The following is a 22,287-nucleotide window of genomic DNA, read 5'->3' on the forward strand; positions in this document are numbered from 1 at the left end:
TTTTTATAACTTAGTATTTAATATGTTCAGCAGTATTCCTTTTATGTTGAATTTCTTACTAATTTATGGTAAAATTCTTGTTCAAAGATGTGGTTAAACTGTACTTACATGTGAACTTGAGTCTTATTAACTCCACTTTGTGGGCTGTATATTACTGTCAACAAACTTTTGTTTGATTATACACTGAAATGGTGGAAAGCTGTTAGTGTGGAAAAATGCATTATTTCTTTTTTTATTTACGCATTTCTAGAGAGAGGCAAAGAGAGGGAGAAAAAGAGGGAGAGAAACACCAATATGCAAGAGAAACATCAATCAGTTGCCTCTTGCACGCCCCCACCCCGGGCCCTGGCCCGAAACCCAGGCATAGGCCCTGACAGAGAATCAAACCAGCACACCTTTCAGTTTGCAGGCCGGTGCTCAATCCACTGAGCCACACCAGCCAGGGCAAAAATTTATTATTTTGATAAATGTTTACATGATGGGAGGCTCCAAGGTTAGTTTAGCACTTACTGTGGCACATAAATCTTTTCGTGCTCTGCCATGTCCATCAAGTTGGGTTGTCCAGCCTGGGCAGTGTACCCACGGCCCCACCATGACTGCTGCAGTTGCAGGCATCGTAGGCAGACGTGCAATGACTGGCAAGAGAATGCTCATCCATTCTCTCATTTTCTGAGGTACAATATGCGATAGAATAAAGTGCACAAACATACATCTTGGTGAATTTTACCTATTCACACATCTACATGACTACCACATAGATCAAGATACAGAACGTTCCTGGCCCCCAGAAGGATACACGCAGTTTGGCCAGAAGCTATGCATGTGTGTATAGAGGATCCAGCAGAGAAAAAACTTTCAATTTTCAAAAAACGGTGATAACCCAAGATTGGATAGTGCAATGTGACTATGGAGGATGATAGGCTAAAGGGGCTGAGTTCAGCAGAGAGGACTCTGTAAATTACTGCCAAGATAACATGGCAGTAATGAACTGGGAATTTTGTCGGGAGTTGGGGCTCGTACTGTGGCCCACTGGAGAGCCCTGTCTAAAGCCACTGTTCAGTTCCAGCCCGTTCCTACTTCATGAGAATATGACGTGCCCACTTCTGACACGTTCTCTAGTTTTTCAAGGGAAGTTGGAAATCTAGATTATTTGAAAACTCCCAATTTTTAAGTGCTGGCTACTTCAGTTAAATTCATGTAAAATCTTTTGAACTCAAACATTACATGTCTTTGAGCTGGATTTGGCCTGCAAACCATTTTTTTACCTCTTTGCTAAATTACTTGACATAGTGAAAAATATGTCCTCCCCTAGTTACCCTGGATGTAGCTGGAAACTTTGGTTGTGGATTTGAACAAGTGTGGGGAGTGCTACTGAGCTCAAGAGGAGACAGGGAGAAATGGGATGATGCTGGAGAACTCCAATGTGCCCTTTCCCTAGACTCAGACCCCAGTGATGGGGCAAGCGACTACGACCCAGTGTGTCACTACAGGGTTGACCCAGTTTGTCAACTGCATCCCTGCAGGGTCCCTTCATGCCATTCAAGGAAAATTACGGTAAGAATGGTAAACTCCTGTATCTATTTTTTTTATTATTGTCCCATAAGAAAGATCTGCTGAAATGGATCATAGACCTAAATGTGAGAACTAAAACTATAAAACTCTTAGAAGAAAAAAAGAATAAATTTTGTGCCCTTGGGTTAGTCAAAGCTTTCTTGAATTCAATCCCCAAAGCACAAGGAACAAGAGACAAAAATAGAGAAGCTGGACTTCATGAAAGTTAAATAAAAACTTTTATGCTTCAAAGGTGCCATCGTATGAAGCACAAAGTGAAAAGACACCCCAGAGAATAGGAGGGAATATTTTCAAGTCATATATTTTATGAGACCGGGTATTTAGAATACATAAGGAACTAGCAACTCAACGATAAAAAGGCAAATGGCTCAAGTTTAAAATGGGCAAAGGATCTGAATAGATACTTCTCCAAAGAACACAGCATGGAAGTACAAATCACCATGAGGGAAATACAAATCAAAACTACAATGAAAATACTACTTCACATCCACTAGGATGGTTATAATCACAGAGTGTTGGAAAGGGTATGGAAAAATTGGAGCCTTCATACACTGCTGGTGAGAATACAATACGGTGCTTTTGGGAAACAGTTTGTCAGTTCCTCAAAAGGTAAAGCACAGAGTTATCACATGATCAAGCAATTCCATAGGTACATATATACCTAAGAGAAATGAACTTTGAAAAGTGCTGAGTGAAATAAGAATCACAAAAGATGATGTGTTGTATAATTCTATTCATATGAAATGTCCAGGATAGGCAAACCTATAGAGACAGAAGGGTTACCCCGAGGCTGAGGATTGGGGGAGAAACGGAGAGTGATTACCCATGGGTAAGAAGTTCCTTTTTGGGGGTGATACAAATGTTCCAAAATTGATTATGGCAATGATTGCACAAACTGTGACAATATAAAACTGCTGAATTGTGCACTTTAAATGGGTAAATTTTACAGTGTGTGAATTATATTTCAATTAGGCTATTTTTTAAAGTTTGCTGGCATAGAGCCACATAATGTCCTTTTACTCACAGTTGTGTTTCATCTATTCCTTGATTAGGTAACTGTAGAACTGGGTGACAGACCCAGTCTAATCCAGCAAGGAGCAATTTTTCAGCTAGAAAAAAAAACCCCACAATCTGCACAAATGGGATATTAGTTATGTCTTATCTGCATTACTGCCTCCCATATTGGATTATAATCAAACAAAAATTTTAATCTGATAAAATGATAGAGATTATATGTGATTGTACTTCCATATGGATTAACATGAAGGAAGGATTCATGCGAATGATGTCTGAACTCTAGAATGAGTCAATTCTTGTTCTTGGTAGTTATGTCTATAAAGTCACCACACACTCAAGTAGTGAATAAGGAATGACAATTGGAGATAGAGGGTTGGTCTCTACCTCTAATATGTACCAGGCATGTTGGGACAAAAAAAAATGGCCCAAATGAAAGAACAGATCAAATCTCCAGAAAAAATACAACTAAGTGACGAAGAGATAGCCAGTCTATCAGATGCAGAGTTCAAAACACTGGTTATCAGGATGCTCCAGGAACTCATTGGGTAAAAAAAGACCCATCATAAAAAAGACCCAGGTAGAAATGAAGGTTGCATTATGTGAAATAAAGAAAAATCTACAGGGAAATAACAGTGACAGGAAGGAAAGCAGGACTCAAATCAAGGCATTGGAGTGAAAGGAAGAAAGAAACATTCAAACAGAACAGAATGAAAAAATAAGAATTCAAAAAAATGAGGAGAGGCTTAGGAACCTCTGGGACATCTTTAAAAGTTCCAACATCTTAATCATAGGAGTCCCAGAAGAAGAGAAGGACCGAGAAATTGAAAACTTTGAAAAAATAATAAAGGAGAACTTCCTCAGTCTGGCATAGGAAATAACAGACTTTCAGGAACCTCAGAGAGTCCCAAAGAAGTTGGACCCAAGGCACATCATAATTACATTAGCCAAGATTAAAGAGAAGGAGAGAATCTTGAAAGCAGCAAGAGAAAAGGAGAGAGTTACCTACAAAGGAGTTCCCATTAGACTATGAGCTGATTTCTCAAAAGAGAACTTACAGGCAAGAAGGGGCTGGAAAGAAGTATTCCAACTCATGAAATCCAAAGACCTACAGCCAAGATTGCTTTATTCAGCAAAGCTTTCATTTAGAATGGAAGGGCAGATAAAGTGCTTCTCAGATAAGGTCAAGTTCAAGGAGTTCATCATCACCAAGCCCTTATTATATGAAATGTTAAAGGGACTTATCTAAGAAAAAGAAGATAAAAATATGAACAGTAAAATGGCAACAAACTCACAGCCATTAACAACCAAACCTAAAAAAAAAAAAAAAAAAACTAAGCAAACTACTAGAACAGGAACAGAATCACAGAAATGGAGATCACATGGAGGGTTAGCAACAGAGAAGTGGGAAGAGGAGAGAGGGGGAAAAGGTACAGAGAATAAGTAGCATAAATGATAGGTAGAAAATAGATAGGGGGGAGGCTGAGAATAGTATAGGAAATGGAGAAGCCAAAGAACTTATATGTATGGCCTATGGACATGAACTAAAGCGGGGGGATGTGGGTGGGAGGGGGTGTGCAGGATGGAGGGAAATAACGGGGGCAGGAATGGGACAACTGTAATAGCATAATCAATAAAATATATTTTAAAGAAACAAGCAAACAAAAAAGTAGAGATCCTACACTATTATACAAATCTATTTCTATTGGTAATTTCCATAAGCTAATACACACTGGAATTTAATGAAATTCTATAGTTCTTTACTCAATAATTCAGATATCACTTTCAAAGCCACGCAGCCATATACAACATACTAGGTGTTGTCACTCCTCTAAATATCTAGCTTTTTGTTACCATATGGTAGATAAAAACACCTCCTTGTTTAGAAAGTGTGGGGTTATAGAGAAATGTCAGGATGGATGTTCCCCTAAGCCTGCATTAGGATGAAGAGGTTTGGAGGAGGTTGGCTTCCTTGTGAATCTCGTATTTTCCAGGTTCTAAAGTTATTTAACCATTCTGACTCTGGAGTCTCTCTATTTACTAATTCTTTTCAGTAAGAGATGCAGCCCCTTCCCAAGCTCTTGAAATCTCTTCTGATGTCTTGCTAATTGAAAAAGGTATATGATTTGCTCCAGTCATCTACTTTAGGGAGTGATGAACTCAAGCTTTGCAGAAAAAGTTGGGAGAAGAGAAAGTTATGATCACACTAACAGGGTGCGTAAAGAACGGGAACCACTGAGGTTTATTTCTCCCCCCAAAATCTTGAAATTAAATATATTTATTACAGGAACTAATTTTCTTTTAAGAACCTGTATCAAGTTTACATAAAAAATTAATGTACTACCTACTAATTTCTCCTTGTGATCTAGTTTTTAAAAAGAAAGAAAAAAAATAAAATACAAGGTTGGGGGCCTGGGAGTCTAGGGTCAGATTTTTGTCAACTGATCAACACATAACCTTTTTTTATGTGTGTTTCTGTTTAAAGAAACCTTGCTTAATATATCTTTGCTGGTACAGTACGCCTTGAAAGCTTTTATTATGCCTTGATTTTGGGTTTGAAAGAGAGACATGGTATTTGGGAGCATGAAAAGAACCTTTACACTGGAGTGGGCATTTTGGAGTTCTTTACAGCAATGGACTGGGGCATTATCCAAAATTAATAAAACCTTGAAGGCAAGGTCTCTGCCCTGGAGATGGCATTCAACTTCTGGTATGAAACAGCTGTGAAACCAATCAAACGTCATCCACACTTTTCTGTTCCACTACCAATGGACTGCCTTTCCCTTGAAGTGCTAGTGAATTTGGGGCTCTGTACAACATGAAGGGTTTGCACTGAAAGTCGCTGGTGGCATTGGCTCACAATAGCAAGGTCGCATATTCTCAGAGTGATTTAAAACCAAGAGCTTTGGAGGCCATTTGCATTACATAGGTTTGTTTGTCAATGTCCTTGTAAAACACACCAGTCTCATCAGCATTGAAGACCTGCTCTTCCACATATCCCTTTTCCTGTGTAACACTTAGCAAGTATTTAAAAAATTCTTCCACAGCTTCCTGGTCTGCAGAACTTGCCTGTAGTAGGTTTAACATTTTTCTTCCCATATTGCCTTTTAAAATGTGCAAGTCAGCCAGCACTAACCGAGAGGGTTTCACATTTTCCTGAACCTGAGTAACATGACCATAAATTTCTTTGAACTTCAGCCTCACAACCAGGCTGTCCACCACACATTTTAAAAATCTGTTGTCATGAGTCCAAAAATTTAGCCGTTTTTCCATCTTTTCCATATCTTCCTCACACACTATAGATGTCACATTAGTGCTTTCTGGAGCAGCCTCGAATATGGATCTGCGAATTTCCTTTCCCTTTTTCTTTATTTTAAAATATTTTATTTATTTACTTTTAGAGAGAGGGGAAGGGGAGGAGAAAGTGGGAGAGAAACATCAATGTGTGGTTGCCTCTTATGTATCCCCTGCTGGGGATCTGGTCTGCAACCCAGGCATGTGCCCTGACTGGGAATTGAACCAGCAACCCTTTGCTTCACAGGCTCACGCTCAATCCACTGAGCTACACCAGCCAGGGCTCCTTCCCCCTTTTCTTGATGCACTGAATTCTTTGTTCATTGACACTGAACTCTCGGCCAACAGCGCTACAACTCATGCCTGAAGGTTACCTAACACATGTATTTTCTCAGTAAGGCACATCGCAGCCTACCTGCTCTTAGGAACGTTAGGCAGCACTTCAGCACTGAGCTTGGGAGTCATTGCAAACAGGAAAATTAAAATAAAAAGCACAGAAATGGAAAACAAAAAATGCTAAAAAGAAGTGGCATTAATAGACTGCAAAAAGTACATATACACGTCTGAGGACTGAACCAAAAATCTGATCGCCTGCCTTGCTCATTGTCAGCTGGTAAAACGCACTATTGACTCAAAATTTTCACCCTCTGCTTGAGTCTGCAAATTACCCCAGAAAGCCCCACAGATATTGATTTTGGGGTTACAATAAATTTTAACAAATAAGCGAATTCGAAACTACCAACCTGCGAATACTGAGAGTCAACTGAATTCCCACAGACATATAATTTTATTTAAGACCATTTACTAAATTAATAAAACTAAGTAGAGCCGAAGACTACAAGTCCCAGAATGCACCGCTGCATCACGAAGCCCACACTCGGTCAACTGCCCACAGTGACGTCAGGCCCCCGCATGGGCCTGGAAGCCACTACGTACGCTCTCTGCGCCTGTGCGCGCGCCAAGGGGACCTGCCCCAGCCTCCGCTTTAGGGTCTATCTCTTAATCTTTTATCTTGAGGTCAGTTGCTGCGGTCCTGTGGCTTGGCCCGCCCCGCTTGGCAGCGACATGGATGAATTCGACTCCGACGACGTCTCCTCCTCAGAGGAAGACGAAGACTACGTGCCTTCGGGTAAGTTATTCCGCCTTCGGAGGCTTGCCCCGCCCTGCGCCCCACCTGAGGTGCGCGCGGCTCTACTGCGTGGGCCCCGTGGGTCTCGAGGCTTGCCCCGCCCTGCGCCCCACCTGAGGTGCGCGCGGCTCTACTGCGTGGGCCCCGTGGGTCTCGAGCATCCCTGCCAGCTGCGTCCCTGTGGTCCGAGAGGTGTGCAGAGGGCACCTCGCGCAGCCGTCCCGGCGGCCTCCCTGCGGCCGAAGCAGTCTCCTGGTCACGCCAATGCCGAACTCGTCGGAAAGGCAGTCTGAGCAGTGAAACTTACACGACCTTCCGTCCCGAGGGAATTGCCAGCTAGCATCCCGTGCGAGGTAGATCTGTCCACTTTCTGCCCTCAGAAGGGATCTGGTCCGTAGAAAGCATGATAATGCCTTTTGCTTGTTGGCACATATATGCCCATTGCTCCCGTCTCAGTTTTTATGTATGGTTTTGTGTAAGCATCTCAAACTGAGCGGAGACAAACTGCATCTTGTTACCCAAACAGACTCCTCTCTTCCGCCATCCTGCGCCTTCCCCAGGCTTTCCCATCTCAGTAGAAGTACCCATGCAATCGTTTAGGTAGAAAACGAACAACCCCCCCCCCCCCCAAGGAATGAAGTCATCCTTATTCCTTACTTTTGGTCCAGCTGATCAATTAAGTTCTGTTGTGTCTACGTGGGAAATTAACTTGTGACCACTCCCTTACTAATCTCACTGCTGTTGAATTACCCTAAGTAAGGACCAGGGTGGCCAGAGCGATCATTTGAAAAACACTTTTCATTTTAATCAAAAAGGCTTGTTTTGAAACCAAACAGTTCTCATCATTCCTCCTTTTCAGTCTTCTCTGGACTCATTCCTCTCACTCCCAGCGCGCACACACCCTTCCAACTGTCTAACTTACTATTGTTCCTATGTCCAATTTTGGTTATATCAGTATCCAATTGACTTAAGAAATGTCCAGTCCTGTAGAGAACTTTTTAAAGAGTACTTTATTTGAGCCAAACTCATGATGTATGCTGAAGAGCAAAATCTCAAATGCTCCAGAGAATAACATTTTGAGTTTCTTTTTTAAAATATAATTGTTCAAGTACAGTTTTCTGTCTTTTACTCCCATCCCAGCCCACCCTCCCCAGTGCTCCCCACTTCCCTCCCATTTCCACCCCCCTTAATTGTTGTCCATGTGTCCTTTGTACTAGTTCCTCATTTTGAGTTTCTTTTATGCATTTGAAGTTAAGGAGGGAGCATGAGGAAGATGTGACATGAAGGTGGAAGAAAGTGAGGCAGGATTTGGGATGGATTACAGGGTAATTGAGGTCATGTGCTGTCTTAAGGGTGGTTGATTTAGGAGGAAGGACCTGAAAGGGGGTATTTCAAAAGTGTGTTAACCTAGATGTACAGAAAAAAATGGACAGGGCTTGCTCAAGGCAAAAATTCACCTTTTACTAAAGAAGGTGTCTGTCTGGGGCCTGACTACCCACGATGACCTTCCCAGGTAGGAATTTACCCTGTGTAAGGTCTTTCCATAGAGCCCTTTTTCATCCGTACGTATTTTTTGTAATGACGGAACACCACCTTCACAGCTGCACCGTGTGCTACGTGCTGTGATTGTTTTTCCTGTGCCACTTGTTTTCTCTGGAGTTAATGCCGTTTGGTTGTTTTTTAGTCTATGTACTTACTCTTGATTTGACCCTTAATTCTCAGAGTTGCTTAAATCATCTTCCAAGATACTTAGATTTAGTAGATAATGTTCCACTTTCATCTTGAAGTCCATCTTTGCCTTCTGACCTGCTCCAATTTGGCTTGATTTTTACAACTTTTAAACCTAGTTTCTTCCATCTCATTACCATGCCAGGTGTTCCCTTTATCTCCCTTTTCTGTTGAATTTCCTGTTTCTTGGGTCCTATTTGTTTTTTTTTCTTGGTGAGATCCACCACGATGAAAATATATCCTCAAATAACTTCTTTTTTTTTAAGGGTTTTTTTTTTTTTAGATTTTATTTATTTATTTATCTTTAGAGGGGAAGGAGAGAGGGAGAGAAACATCAATGTATGGTTGCCTTTTGTGCATCCCCTGCTGGTAGTTAGCCTGCAAGGAACCAGCTTGCAACCCAGGCATGTGCCCTGACTGGGAATCGAACCGTGATCGTCTGGTTCACAGGCCTGTGCTCAATCCACTGAGCTACGCCAGCCAGGGCCTCTCAAATAACTTCTTGAAGAAGGGTGTATGGTAGGAACATTTTTTTCTTGAGAACTTGAATGTCAAAAAATTATGATGTGACCCTCAGGCATGATTGATAATTCATTTTGTATAGATTTTTGTGTTCTATAATAATAATTTCAAGTTCTATAATAATTCTCCATTCAAATTTTTATTTCCCTTAAACATTTTTTTCACTTACAATTTAATTCAACATTATTTTGTATTAGTTTCAGCTGTACAGCATAGTGGGTGGACATTCATATACTGTATTAAAAACCCCTTCCCTCTGCTCTCTGTATCCATGACTCTGTTTCATTTTGGTTTGTTTATTCTGTTCTTTAGATTCCACGTAAGTGAGATCCTTTTCTGACTGGCTTATTTCACTTGGCATAATACCTTCTGGGTCCACCCATGCTGTCGCAAATGGTCAGATTTCATTCCTTTTTATGACTGAGTAATATTCCACTGTGTATTTGTACTACCACTTTTTATCCACTTGTCTTTCAGTGGGGCCTTGGGTTGCTTCCATATCTTGGCTATTGTAAGTAATGCTGTAATGAACATAGGGGGGAGCATACATTGTTTTGAATTAGTGTTTTGGGTTTCTTCAGATAGATGCCCAGATGTGGAATCACTGGGTCATAAGGCAATTCCATTTTTAATTTTTTGAGGGACCTCCATATGGAGGTTTTCCATAGTGGCTGTACCAGTCTGCATTTCCACCAGCAATAAATGAGGGTTCCCCTTTCTCCACATCCTCACAAGCACTTGTTTGTTGATTTATTAATGATAGCCATTCTGACTGGTGTGAGGTGACATTTCGTCATGGTTTAAATTTGCATCTCTCTAATGATAGTAATATTGAGCATCTTTCCATATGTCTGTTGGCCATCTATATATCCTCTTTTGGAGAAATACAGGTGCTCCTCTGCCCATTTTTAAAATTGGGTTGTTTGTGGTTTTGGTGTTGAGTTGTTTTGAGTTTTTTATAAATTTTGGATAGTAACCCCAATGATTGGATGTGGTCATTGGTGAATATCTTCTCCTATTCAGTAGGTTGTCTTTTCATTTTGTTGATGGTTTCCTTTGCTGTGCAAAAAACTTTTTAGTTTGATGTGGTCCCATTTGTTTGTTTTTTTCTTTTGTTTCCATTGCCTGGGGAGATATATCAGAAAAAATATTGTTAAGAGAAATATTTGAGACTTTACTGCCTATGGTTTTTTTCTAGGAGTTTTACAGTTTTGAACCTTACATTTAAGTCTTTACTTCAATATAAGGTGTAGGAAGGTTCTAGTTTTATTTTTTCTGTGTATGTGTTCAATTTTCCCAGCACCATTTATTGAATAGACTGTCTTTACCCCATTGTAGATTCTTGCCACATATGTCATATGTTAATCGACCATATAGGTATGGGTTAATTTCTGAGCTCTCTTTTCTGTTTCATTGACTGTATGTCAGTTTTTATGTCAGTACCATGCTGTTTTGATTACTGTGGCCTTGTAGTATAGTTTGTCATCAGGTAGCATGATACCTCCAACTTGGTTCTTCTTTCCCAAGATTGCTGTGGGTATTTGAGTCTTTTGTGGTTTCATATAGATTTCTGGATTATTTGTTCTAGTTCTGTGAAATATGCCATTGGTATTTTGATAGTAATAATGTCGAATCAATAGATTGCTTTTTTCTACCTGAATTTTAAAGGTGTTGTGCCATTATTTTCTAGTTCCCAGTGTTTTCTGTTAAGAAATCTGTTTTGGCCCTGGCTGGTGTGACTCAGTGGATTGAGTGCCAGCCTGTGAACTGAAAGATCTCTGGTTTGATTCTCAGTCAGGGCACATGCCTGGGTTGTGGGACAGGTGCCCAGTTGGGGGCTTGCGAGAAGCAACCAACCATTATGTCTCTCACACATTGATGTTTCTTTACCTCTCTCTCCCCCTTCTTCCCCTCTCTTTAAAAAGTGGATAAATAAAATCTTTTAAAAAAAGAAAGAAAGAAATCTGTTTTGGTCCTGGCCGGATGGCTCAGTTAGTTGGAGTGTCATCCTGTACACCAAAGCGTTGCAGGTTCAGTCCCTGGACAGGGCACGTACCTGGGTTTTGGGTTTGATCCCCAGTTGGGGCTCATACAGGAAGCAGCTGATTGATGTTTCTATCTCACATTCATATGTTTCTGTCTTAGTGCCTCCCTCTGTCTCTCTGTCTCTCTCTGTCTCTCTCTGTCTCTCTCTGTCTTTTCTCTACCACCTCCCTGTTCTTCTCTCTAAAATCAATAAACATATCCTAAGGTGAGAATTTTTTTAAATCTGTTTTATTGCTGATTTATGCTTGTTTATATATGATTTGTTTGTCTGTGGAGGCTGATAGTCTTCTCTTGTTTCTGATATTTTCCTCCTGATATTTTCTGATAGTTCACAATGATGTACCTGTCTTGGTTTGAGTCTATTTTCATTTATTGTGCTTGGCTTCTGGGACTTTTTTTTTTAAACAATTTTCTGTTTTCTCACCCTGGCTGGTGTGGCCCAGTGGATTCTGTGTTGGCCTGTGAACCAAAGGGTTGCTGGTTTGATTCTGGGCCAGGCTCCAGTGGGGCGCAAGAGGCAACCACACGTTAATGTTTCTCCTCCCTCTTTCTTCAAAAAACATTGTTTTTTTATTTTTTTGAAATTGTAATTATTGCCCTGGCTGGTGTAGCTCAGTGGATTGAGCGAGGGCCTGCGAACCAGATGATCGCGGTTCGGTGCCCAGTCAGGGCACATGCCTGGGTTGCAGGCCAGTTCCCAGTGGGGGACACACAACAGGCAACCATACGTTGATATTTCTCTCCCTCTCTCCTTCCCTTCCCCTCTAAAAATAAATGAATAAAAGTCTTTAAAATAAAAAAAAAATAAAGTCGCTGGTTAACTTAAAATGGTTAATGAAGAGATCATCAAAATGAAAACATTTTAAGGAAAAAAAAGAGGACTTCCGCCAAGATGCAGGCATAGGTGGAAACACTGTGCCTTCTCCCACAACCAAGTTTGAATACAACAAAGGTTTGGAGAACAAAGACACAGCCAAAGAACAGAAAATTGAATTATACGGAAGTCCGAAAACAACTAACCGTTCAACTGGGACGGTAAGAGGGGCGGAGCCAGTAGCGGAGCAGGGTCGGGCAGGACAGATCCCCCAACCTAGGCGCGCAAGTGGCCCGGACCCAGTCAGGGTGCGGGGCAGACTGACCGCGCTCACACATTCTCACACAGTGAGACTGACCACGCAGGCCCCAGGGGTTGAGTGCTGACGGCGGTGGCACACTCACGTGCAGTGGGATGAAACTCGCGGGTCCCGGTGACGGTGGCAGCTGCCGCACCTGTGGGGGCCAAGGTGGGAGGCAGCAGCCAGGACACCATTGCTCCTCGTTGACCCCACCCCCACATACAGTGTCACAACCCAGCAACTGAGTTGCCCCACCCTGGTGAACACCTAGGGCTCTGCTCCTCATACGTAAAAGGCACGAACAGTCCAAAATATGTCTCAAGAAGAACTCAAAGCCCTGGAGCCGATAACTCTAAATGAAAAAGAAATAGTGAACCTCTCAAATGCACAGTTCAAAATACTGATGATCAGGATGCTCACAGAACTGGTTGATTATAGTCACAAATTAGAGGAACAAATGAAGGCTACACTAAGTGAAATGAAGGGAAATGTACAGGGAACCAATAGTGATGGAAAGGAAACTGGGACTCAAATCAATGGAATGGACCAGAAGGAAGAACAAAACATCCAACCAGAAAGGAATGAAGAAACAAGAATTCAAAAAAATGAGGAGAGGCTTAGGAACCTCCAGGACATCTTTAAACGTTCCAACATCCGGATTATAGGGGTACCAGAAGGGGGAAAGAAACAGCCACGAGTGGAAAACTTATTTGAACAAATAATAAAGGAGAACTTCCCCAGTCTGGCAAAGGAAATAGACTTCCAGGAAATCCAGGAAGCTCAGAGAGTCCCAAAGAAGTTGGACCCAAGAAGGAACACACCAAGGCACATCATAATTACATTAGCCAAGACTAAAATGAAGGAGAGAATCCTAGAAGCAGCAAGGGATAAGGGGACAGTCACCTACAAAGGAGTACCCATCAGACTGTCAGCGGATTTCTCAAAAGAGACCTTACAGGCAAGAAGGGGCTGGAAAGAAGTATTCCAAGTCATGAAATCCAAAGACCTACAGCCAAGATTGCTTTATCCAGCAAAACTTTCCTTTAGAATGGAAGGACAGATAAAGTGCTTCTCAGATAAGATCAAATTCAAGGAGTTCATCATCACCAAGCCCTTATTATATGAAATGCTAAAGGGACTTATATAAGAAAAAGAAGATGAAAAATATGAACAGTGAAAGGACAGCAAACTCACAGTTATTAACAACCACACCTAAAACAAAAGCAAGCCAAGAGGACAGCTAGATCAGGAGTGGAACCATAGAAATGAAGAACACATGGAGGTTTAGCAACAGGGAAGTGGGAGGAGGAGAAGGGGGGAGAAGGTACAGAAAATAGCATAGACAGTAGGTAGAAAATAGATAGGGGGAGGACAAGAATAGTAGGGGAAATATAGAAGCTAAAGAACTTGAGACACGTGGTTATAAACTAAGGGGGGAGAGTGGTGGGGGAGGGAGTGTGCGGGTGTAGGGGAATGAAGGAGGGGAATAGAACAACTGTAATGGTATAATCAATAAAATATATTTTAAAAAGGAAATTGTAATTATTCATATGTTGAATGTTATGTTAACTATTCTGGACCAGTACTCTAATTTTTATTTATCTCCTATTTTCCAACCCTTTGACTTCTTTTCACTTCATAGGAAATTCTCAATATTTTGTGTTCCAGTTCATCTATTGCATTTCCTCCTTTCATATTTTTAATTTTGAAGAACTCTTTATTCTTTGGATAATTTTTATAGCCATCACGTTCTTGTTTCATAAGTGCAATTTTTATTGCTGTATATAATAATGTATTATATATAATATAGTTTATTATATAGTATAGTGTGTACTATAAATATATAGTATATTAATAATACTACATTTAAAAATCTTTGAGCTTCAGTAATATTCACTCTTTTCGGTGTACGGTTATGAATTTCAACAAACACAGTTGTGTAACAACTACCAAAACGGACAGTTCCAAGGTTGTCCCCTTATTCTCCCTGCGCTATAAATAAAAAAAAAAACCAAAAAGCCCATAGATCATGTTATCTGTGGAGAATAAACAAAAATGTTTTCTTCTTTTTCCTTAGATATGCCTTTTATTTATTTCTTTTTGCTTGCCTTACTGTGCTTGATACGACTTCCAATATGTTAAATAGTATTAGTGACAGTGCACATCCTTGCCATGTTTCCAGTTTTAAGGGGAAAGAATCAGTATTTCACCGTTTAGTAAAATGTTGGCTGTAGGTTTTTCAAGGCTGCTGTTTCTGTGTGTATTTTAAGCATTTTACAGTGACTAACTCAACCACAGAAAACTACCAGATATGTGCTGTTATCATGCTCTCCATTTTACAGATGAAGAAACTGAGGCCCCCAAAGTCACCCAGCTAAGATAGTAGCTAGGCTGGGATTTGAACTGTGACATTCTGAATATTCTGCCTCTTATACATGCCTTTTATCAAGTAAAGTTCCCTCTATTCTTCATTGGCCGAGAGGTAAACTTTGTCAAATGCTTTTTTCCCATGTATTGGGTATGGGTGGTTTTTCTTTTTTTGTTAATGTGATAAAATACAGTGATTGTTTTTTAAATTTTGAGCAGCCTTTTATTTCTGAGATAAAACTCACATGGTCATAATGTATTATTCTTTTTATACATTGCTGAAGATATTTGCCAATATTTTGTTGAGGATTTTTTGCTACTCACTCTGATCTTTTTCTATACCCAGCTATAGGTGTTTGTATTTTCCCCAAACTGAAATTTTACTTTTTCATGTTAGGGTATTACCTGCTCTTTTCAGCGAACAATCTCTCCCTATCCATTTCAATAAACTTTTAACTCATCTAATGTAAAGACCATCTTCAGATCTTCCCAGTTGACTCCAAAATTGGCTATATAGCCTGTGTGTCCAAATCACAGTTCAGTTCGGGACTACACGTGTCATGTAGTTGTCCTGTCCCTGAAATCTATTTAAGCTAATCGAAACCTTTGTGTAATGACATTGATATGCTTAAAAGGGTCAGGCCTTTGTCCTGCAGAATGTCTCAACCTCAGGATTTGTTGCTCCCTCACGGTGTTATTTTGTTCCTTTGTCCCTTGAATTTTCCATACATTAGAAGGTAGATCTAAATGCTTGATGGGTTCAAATAAAATTTTTTTGCCTAGAATACAGTGCATGACACAATGTGTGACATCAGAAGATACCTTATGCCTGGTCAAATCCCATGGTTGTGACTGCTGAATTAGGATGATGAGAGCTAGATCCCTCTATTATGTCATTGTTGTTCCCTGTGGTGTTTTTTTAATTCTGTGGGTCTTTTACATTTATTAATTGATGTTCTTCTGAAAGTATATATAGCTTTCTCTCATCAACTCGGGTAGAATAAATGTTAATTCATTTTCCTTAATTATCAATTTTCAAAATGGGGAGCAATTTTAATAATAGCTTATTTAGAACGGTACAGTTTTTTTAATATCGTAAAGTATTCACAAATTTTTTATCAATTACATGTATTTTAATTTACTAACCATTGGTTAATTTAGTAACCATTGGTTACTACTAACCATTGTTCCTTTTAGTTCATGTCATCACTTTTGGCTACTAGGACTTCTTTCAAGTCGGATCTTAAAACCTTTTAAAGTGACCCATTCCTTGCTTTCTGGCACAGCAAAATGTCCCAGTTTGAGTTAGAATTCATATTGATATTTTAAATTATGTGGTTCTTTTTTTTGGTCCTCACCCAGAGACATGCTTTTTGATTTTAGACAGTAGAAGAGAGAGAAACATTGATGTGAGAGAGAAACATCGATTAGTTGCCTCTTGTACGTGCCCCATCTGGGGACTGGACTCGCAACCTAGGCCTGTGCCCTGACTAGGAATTGAACCCTCAAATTTTCAGTTTACAGGACATGCTCCAACCAGCTGAGCCACACAGGCCAGGGCTTAAATTCTGTTTTAACATTTGTGTTTTCATACTTAATTTCTTTGATTTTATAATTGTGTGTCACTTCTCTGTTCTGAATGTCTGGATTCCTAACATGATTAATGTAACTGCTTGCTTTCCCCTGTCATATAAAGGAAATAACTGTACAACACCAACATTGATATCACCACAAGGAGTAAAACGTTTTTGTTTTTAGACTGCATCTTGCTGAAAATGTACACAGTTAGAAACTATGTTTCTAAACTTGTTGGAATCCGTCTTTATGGGTTATAGTATGGTTTGGGCATATAGTTATATTTATTTATTCAAGCTGTGCTTAAGAGATAATTCAGAATTCCATAGAAGATAAAGAGACTTCTAGCTTCTGTACCTACCTACTCCCCACCCTGTTCTACCCAACCCTTATAGATGGCTGTTTCCATTAGTTTTTTTTTTGTTTGTCCTTCCAGTGTTGCCTTTTACAAATACAAACAAATACGATACAACTAGGTGACCACCATCGTAGGTTTACGTCTTTTGCTGTGTAGATTTCCTAGGGTGTCAGGAGGAAGCAAAATTACATTTGTGTGTTCAGACCGCCATCTTAACCCGGAACTCACCCCCCTCATCATGAGACCCTTTCGCTTATCACTTGGTAGCTGAATACCAGACTTGTTTCCACTGTAGAGCCCTTATATTTACTGTTTCCTCAGGCTCATGTTTGTTTTCCAGATTTTCTCATGGCTGGCTTCTTCTCAGCATCTTTCTTCTCCTCTTTTTCGAGTATCTGCTATCATATTTGTAGTTTTCAAGATTTTTTTTTGTTTTTAGTTTTCTGGAAAAAATTTAAAAATCATTCTTATTTCATGGTTGCCTCTTTGAGACTATTAAATACAAAGGCTTTTAAAAAAATGTTGTAGCTTTTTTTACCCCTAATTCCTCTGAGTTTCTTTCTGCTTGTTTTCAGTATTGCTTTTCGTATTGGAGGCTTCCTTGAAGTGTTTGGTGATAGTTGGTTCATTGTGAGTGAAATATTTAAAAGCTGATAAGATGTAAGGAATATTCAAAACAGCCCTATTTATAATGGCTCCAGACTGGAAACAACCTAAATGTCTATTAACAGAAGAGTGGATAAATAAGCTATGGTGTAGTCATACAATGAAATATTATTTTGGGGTGAGAATGAATAAATTATAGCTACATGAAATGATAGGGTGACTGTCACTAACAATGTTGAATGAGAGCAGCCAGACCCAAAAGAGTACATAATGTAGTCTTGTTTGTTAATGCTCAAAAGCACACAAGGCTAATCGGTGGCACTGGAAGTCAGGATAGTGGCTGCTGTTGGATGGGACTGGTGGCTGGTGACTAGAAGGGGGCCCGAGGGGTCTTCGGGAATGCTGATCACCACATTCTGCTTGTTGAGCTGGGTTCTGGTTATGTGTGTTCACTTTGCGTAATTTTATTGAACTGTACATTAGATTTTGTGGTTTTTCACGCATACCATATTTTAGGGACTATAAGACGCACTTTTTTACCACATTAAAAAAAATTTATTTATTTATCTTTAGAGGAGAAGGGAAGGAGAGAAGGAGAGAAACATCAATGTATGGTTGCTTCTTGTGAGTCCCCTGCTGGGAACTGGCCTGCAACCCAGGCATGTGCCCTGACTGGGAATTGAACCGCGATCGTGTGGTTTGCAGGCCCGCACTTAATTCACTGAGCCACACCAGCCAGGGCTTTTACCACATTTTTTGCTTCAAAATTTGTTTCTCTATTTTTCTCCTCTAAAACCTAGGTGTATCTATTTTTTTTTTTGGTCTATTTTTTGGACTGTAAGATACACCTAGGTTTTAGAGGAGAAAAACAGTAAAAAAAAAATTTGAAGCAAAAAATTTGGTCAAAAACTGTGTCCTATACTCCAAAAAATACGACGGTATGTTATGCTTCCAGTAAAAGGTTATATGAAGTAAAAAAGCCACTTGAATACCCCTGTGAGCAGAATTTATTGACTGGTGCCCTCGCGTGCACAGACTGGGCTGGGCATCCAGGTAGCACTCTTTCACAGGGGAGCCCGAGTGTCAGTGTGTGAGGGTGGGGAGCAGACACGCTTGTGTCCCACTGCGGGTCTTTAGACCTCTCTCCAAACCTCTTTTATTGACAAGACATGGAATTGTTTGCTTAGTTTTGAAAGATATATTTAAGATGAAGTGGGAGGATCAGTTTCTTCTTTGAAAAATACGGTAGGTAGAATTGGGATTTCTATTTGTTCACTCATTCTGTCATTCTATCATTCATTCATTCAGCAAATACCTATAAAGAGTAAACAGGATCTTTGTCCTCATGATGGGCAGAGCATGGCAGAAATTGAGAACATTAAATATAAGTGGGATGAGTTATGGGGGGAAAGTATGGGCTGCTCTGCAAGCCTAGAATCTGGGGACTTAGCCTAGTCTCCAGGGACAGGGAAAACTTGTCTCAGGAAGTAATATTCTAGTTAGGTGAAGAACGGAGGAAAGCACTAGACTTCTTACTTAATGCAAATGTCTCATCTTGATGTGAAAACGTTTATTAATGTCTGTGCGACCCCCCTGTTATGTGATTGCAGGTGAAGAGTATAGTGAAGATGATGTAAATGAATTAGTGAAAGAAGACGAAGTGGATGGTGAGGAGCAGACACAGAAAACCAAAGGGAAAAAAAGAAAGGCTCAAAGCATTCCTGCCAGGTGATGCTGCCCTTAAGGCCCTTAGAAGTCAGGGCTGCTGTCACAACCATCCTGATTGCTGGTGCTGGTCTGGTAGATTTCTTGCTGCTAAGGTTTCTAACCTTTTTCTCTTTGAGCATTTGGAGACATTTTAGGATTAGATTTTTGGTTTCTGGAAAGCTTTAAAAATGTTTGAGTTAATTAAAAAATTAACTATATGTATTTAAATATATGTAATGTGTACATATATTTAAAATGAAAAACTCAAGTTACTTACAAAAACATGTACCCCATCTCTAGCCTTCATCGCCATGTGTCAGAACTGTGCTACCAGAGGTATTCAGTGCATGCGCAAGCATGTATGTAGATGTTGCCTACTTCCTTTAAAAACAAAAACAAGCGGTAGCATGCTCTGCATATCATTCTCACTTTTGTTATTTTACATCTTAGAGATGATACCATTTAGCTATACCTTACTCCTTTCATTGGCTGCATAGTATTTCATTATATGGCTAGACCTTGCTTTATTCAGGGATTCCCGTATTGAGACACATTTGATTTGTACCCCATCTTTTTTTTTTAATCCTTACCCAAGGACATGCTCTTTGATTTTAGAGAGGGGAAGGGAGGGAGCGAGACAGGGAGAGAAACATCGGTGTGAGAGTAACCAGTTACCTCTAATGTGCACCCTAACCCAGGAGCTGAACCTGCAGCCCAGGCATGTGCCCTCACCAGGAATCAAGCCCACAGCCCTTTGTTTTATGGGACGATGTTCACACTGGCCAAGGCTGTACCTTACCTTTCCTACAACAAATAAGACTGCAGTCAATATTTTTGTATATATCTTCATATAAATATGTATATGAAATTATATATCTTTTATATAAAGATATTAAAGTATATAAAAAGTATATCTGTAAATCAGATCTGTAGAAGTAGAATTGTTTGACCCAGGGTTATATGCAGTAAAAAATAATATTTATAGATGTTAGCAAATTACCTTCCATAGGCCTGGATCTGAATTACACTTTCACCAAAAATTATGAAAATTCTGAAGGATAAACTACTCATTCCTTTGGCTGTAAAAGTTGGACCTCTAGGCCTGCAGTCACTGTTGTAGGAGGAGCCCAGACTGGCACTGCCACTGTGTTCCCCCAGGATTTCAGTCATGTCCCTTGTAAAATGCAGCACCATGAAATTGCTGGTGGAGGTCATGATGTTCTTTGTCGTGGGTAAAATAAGCATGTGTCTCCCAGAATGGATCATGAAATCTCTGGAGAACCGCTGGCTGTCCCGTGTTGTGTTTCAGAAAGATGTGCAAAGTTATGTTGAAGAAGACCCTTATTTTTATTCTGGGTGGTCTTGTTCCAGTTGTATACCATCTGGTTGAGGATAAATCTTTAATAAATGTCTTGTATGGTTTCAAAAGAAGAAGTTTCCTAAAAAAAAGAAAGAAAGAAAAGTAAAAGAAAATTCTGATGGGTTATTAAACTCAGATAAGAGAATCTTTTATAGAAGTCTTTTATTCTCTTCAATTGGTATTGCAGTCTTTCTGGGCATTGAAGCAAAAAAAGCAGATCGTAGTTTATAAAAAGGGGAAGAGGAATTTTAGGTATTAGATTCACTTGAAGTTAGAATCAATTTGCTCTCATGAATTTTGGGCCCAGTTTTTTTGTCCTTAAAATTTTCCATATTCCAGCTTTTGTATCCTCAGGAAAGGGGAAGAAGTATGGGTTCCCCCACCCCCTGCTTGTCCCCGGGTAATTCTAGGAAGAAACAGTGAAAATAAATTCGAGGCTGTCCTCAATGGAACATGCTCTCCATATGTAATGACTTCAGAAAGTCAAAAGTACCTGATATATATACACACACATATACATGTGCATGTATGTATGTATGTATGTTCTTGGCACACTCTTTCTGGACAGATTGATTCTGTGGTAATTTTGGGTGTTTCTTAGTCCTGACTTAGGAGTATTATAGAACACTATATTTTTATTCTAAGTGTTTTAGGGGGAGGCTAGGAGCTCAATTCTTTTTTTCTTCCACAAAAATCTCATTGTACCTCTTTATGCCCCTCAGTGTACATCTTAATCAGTGGTCCCAGATTGGAAAGTTTTCTTGAGTTTGCAACATTGACTTTGGAATTGAGGAAGGGATAACTGAAATCATTTTGCATGTCTTATCTTTCTTTTTCCTTGTGATTGTTGGGGATTAGGAAAAGAAAACCAGGTGGCCTCTTGTTAGAAGAAGAAGAGGAAGATGCCAGTGAGGAATCTGGAGCAAGTAGCAGTGAGGAGGAACACACGGCTGCAGAGCAGGGAGAAGACACTGGGTCAGAGGCTGCAAGGAAAAAGAAGGAGGATGAACTCTGGGCCAGCTTTCTCAATGATGTGGGACCAAAGTCAAAAGTGTCTCCAAGTCCACAAGTTAAAGTAAGTTGATACGTGAATGAGATGAATGTTTCCCCAGAAATACCCTAAGTTCTCGGAGAGATTTTTTTTTTATAGAGGAAGGGGTGAGGGGAAGAAGAGAGCGCGAGAATCATTGGTGTTGGTGTGGGAGAGAAATATCAATCAGTTGCCTCTCCTACATGCCCCATCAAGGGACCTGATCTGCAACCGAGGCATGTGCCCTGACTGGGAATCAAACCAGCGATCTTTCGATCTTTCATTTTGCAGGTCTGTACTCAATCTACTAAGCCATACCAGTCAGTCCTCCAGATAGATTTTTAAAAAATGTGTTTTACCAGTTGTGCTATTAGAGTTGTCTCAGTCTTCCCCCTTTTCCTCCCTCCATCCAGTACCCCCATTCCCTCCAGCAGTCCTCCACAGTTCATGTCTGTGGGTCATGCATATGAAGAGTTCTTTGACTACTCCATTTCCTATACTGTATATCCCCCTGTCTATTTTGTACCTACCAGTTCTTAGTCCCTGTACCTTTTCCCCTGTTCTCCCCCTTTTCCCTCCCAGCTGATAACCCTCCAAATGATCTCCATGCCTGCGATTCTCTTCCTGTTCTGCTTGTTTGCTTAGTTTGTTTTTTAGATTCAGTTGTTGATAGTTGTGAATTTGTTGCCATTTTTTAAAAAACAAAACTGGTTTTCTTTTAAGATTTTATTTTATTTTTAGAGAGGGGAAAGGAGGGAGAAAGAGGGAGAGAAACATCAATGTGTGGTTGCCTGTCACACTCCCCCTACTGGGGACCTGGCCTGTAGCCCAGGCCTGTGCCCTGAGTGGGAATGGAACCAGTGA

General features: G+C 40.2%; 1 protein-coding gene across 1 annotated transcript in view; it reads left to right on the plus strand.

Moving 5' to 3' along the window:
- Positions 1 to 6,781: 6,781 nt before the first annotated feature.
- Positions 6,782 to 22,287, plus strand: part of CFDP1 (chromatin stabilizing protein CFDP1) — a 113,087-nt gene continuing 97,581 nt past the window's right edge. The window contains exons 1-3 of the mRNA XM_037063614.1: positions 6,782 to 7,009; positions 18,937 to 19,054; positions 21,252 to 21,468. Coding sequence (XP_036919509.1) covers positions 6,793 to 7,009; positions 18,937 to 19,054; positions 21,252 to 21,468 — 552 coding nt within the window. The 5' untranslated portion in view covers positions 6,782 to 6,792. The remainder of the gene's footprint in view (positions 7,010 to 18,936; positions 19,055 to 21,251; positions 21,469 to 22,287) is intronic.

This window comes from Sturnira hondurensis, unplaced genomic scaffold, assembly GCF_014824575.4.
Source record: "Sturnira hondurensis isolate 20B ecotype Veracruz unplaced genomic scaffold, ASM1482457v3 Scaffold0014745, whole genome shotgun sequence".
Classification (NCBI taxonomy): domain Eukaryota; kingdom Metazoa; phylum Chordata; class Mammalia; order Chiroptera; family Phyllostomidae; genus Sturnira; species Sturnira hondurensis.